The following is a 1,968-nucleotide window of genomic DNA, read 5'->3' on the forward strand; positions in this document are numbered from 1 at the left end:
ACGGTTTTATGGACGAAAAAACAAAAATGTTCCAATATGCGGACGATTTTGCGAAAATGTGTATCGGCAGTAATGTTGATAAAGCGTTACGAGTTATGGAAGCAAAATTGAAGGAATTTCATGATGGTCTTAACAGCCTGTACCTAGATATTAATGTCAGCAAAATCAAATTTTTATGTACTAACACTGTAAGGAGGAAAAATTTTTCCTTAAAGCTAAATGACGAACAAATTGAGCAAGTTTGGTCGATTAAATGGTTAGGCAGGATTATCAGCGCGAATGCAACAATCGGCGAACATGTAAACAGGTTAAAAAGTGTAGCAACTTCAAGCAAAAACTTGATTACTAAACTAACCACTATCAAGGCAGGTTTAGAACCAAAAATCGCAATAAATTTCTACAAATCTTTTGTTAGAAGCAAGGTTGAGTTCGGGAACACCACTTATGCCGATGCCCCCCGGGGATACAATAAGAAAATACAAACAATTTTGAACGACTCTTTGAGGAGGTGCCTTGGCCTCCCTCCTAATACCCCTGTTCACATCAGGTATGTGCTAGCAGGAGAACTTCCTCCGTTATTTAGAGCTGAATGGCTTACTGCGAGAGAGCTGGGGAAACAATTACTGAGTAATGATAGTTTAAGGGTAAGTCTGGCCCTTGGTAGAACTGGCAAATCAAGTTACAATTTTGTTTATGACAAGTTTAAAAATTTTTTTGACAAAATCAACCCAAAAGTGTCATTTAAAAAGCACCCAAATCTGAGAGTTGAAATGTCGAGTCTGGTGTGGTCAAACAGAAACTTTAACAAAGAGCAACTAAAATCGATTTATGTAGAAAAGATCAAAGGATTGCAAAACGAAGGGTTTTACCTGATGGCTACTGATGCATCGGTGACTGGTGAGGTCGTTGGTGTGCGATACATGATCCTCAAAAAAAATGGTCGTATATGTACAAACTGAAGAGTCTTTTTCGTCCACGTTCGGGGAACTTGTGGCAATAAGTNATTTATGTAGAAAAGATCAAAGGATTGCAAAACGAAGGGTTTTACCTGATGGCTACTGATGCATCGGTGACTGGTGAGGTCGTTGGTGTGGCGATACATGATCCTCAAAAAAAATGGTCGTATATGTACAAACTGAAGAGTCTTTTTCGTCCACGTTCGGGGAACTTGTGGCAATAAGAAAGGCGGTGGCTATCCTCACAAGACTAAAGGTGACAAAATTCGCGATTATCACGGACAGTATGGCTGCTATTAGACTACTAGCAAAAAATAACACGTCTAACTATATTGTGGCTGAGATACATGAAACACTATTCAGGTCGGCATGTGAGAATCTTACTTTCTTATGGGTACCGAGCCATTTGGGCATTTGCTATAATGAGAGAGCAGATGAGGCAGCAAAAGAAGCAGTGTGTAAGGGACTCGAGATCAGGTATGATTTAACCCTGGGTGAGGCGCTATGCAGAATTTGCAACATTATCTGGAGTGAATGGGAGCAGGAGTTTAGACTTCTTAGTGAAGACAAGGGAAAATTTTTTGCAGATAACATCAATTTCGACATTAANAGGTATGATTTAACCCTGGGTGAGGCGCTATGCAGAATTTGCAACATTATCTGGAGTGAATGGGAGCAGGAGTTTAGACTTCTTAGTGAAGACAAGGGAAAATTTTTTGCAGATAACATCGTGGTTTTGCGATAAGAAACATAAGTTTGATGTGTTCGATATAAAACTTCTAAATAGAATCATGACAGGGTATACATACGGCAGGGCTTACCAGAGTAAGTTTAAAAGGGATATCAATGACCTATGCACTGTGTGTCAGGTTAAGGAAACAAGCGAGCACCTTATTTTCGAGTGCAGCAAGTTTTCAGCCGCCAGACATGCCTTTCAATTCTTCAATGAGGTAAATAATCTGAAAGAACTTTTTAATGCATCAAACCCAATGTACTTCAGAGATTTGATTCT

At 39.4% G+C, this 1,968-nt stretch overlaps 1 protein-coding gene across 1 annotated transcript; it reads left to right on the top strand.

Annotated features, from left to right (window-relative positions):
- The first annotated feature begins 1,195 nt into the window (after positions 1-1,195).
- LOC108355546 (uncharacterized) lies at positions 1,196-1,701 on the top strand. Its single transcript, XM_017606703.1, has 2 exons — positions 1,196-1,433; positions 1,569-1,701. Exons 1-2 carry the CDS (start codon positions 1,243-1,245, stop codon positions 1,699-1,701), a joined length of 324 nt encoding a protein of 107 aa, XP_017462192.1. The 5' UTR covers positions 1,196-1,242.
- The last annotated feature ends 267 nt before the right edge of the window (positions 1,702-1,968 follow it).

The sequence above is a fragment of the Rhagoletis zephyria genome, unplaced genomic scaffold, assembly GCF_001687245.7.
Source record: "Rhagoletis zephyria isolate East Lansing unplaced genomic scaffold, Rhagoletis_zephyria_1.1 Rzeph_scaffold_46811, whole genome shotgun sequence".
Taxonomy (NCBI): Eukaryota; Metazoa; Arthropoda; class Insecta; order Diptera; family Tephritidae; genus Rhagoletis; species Rhagoletis zephyria.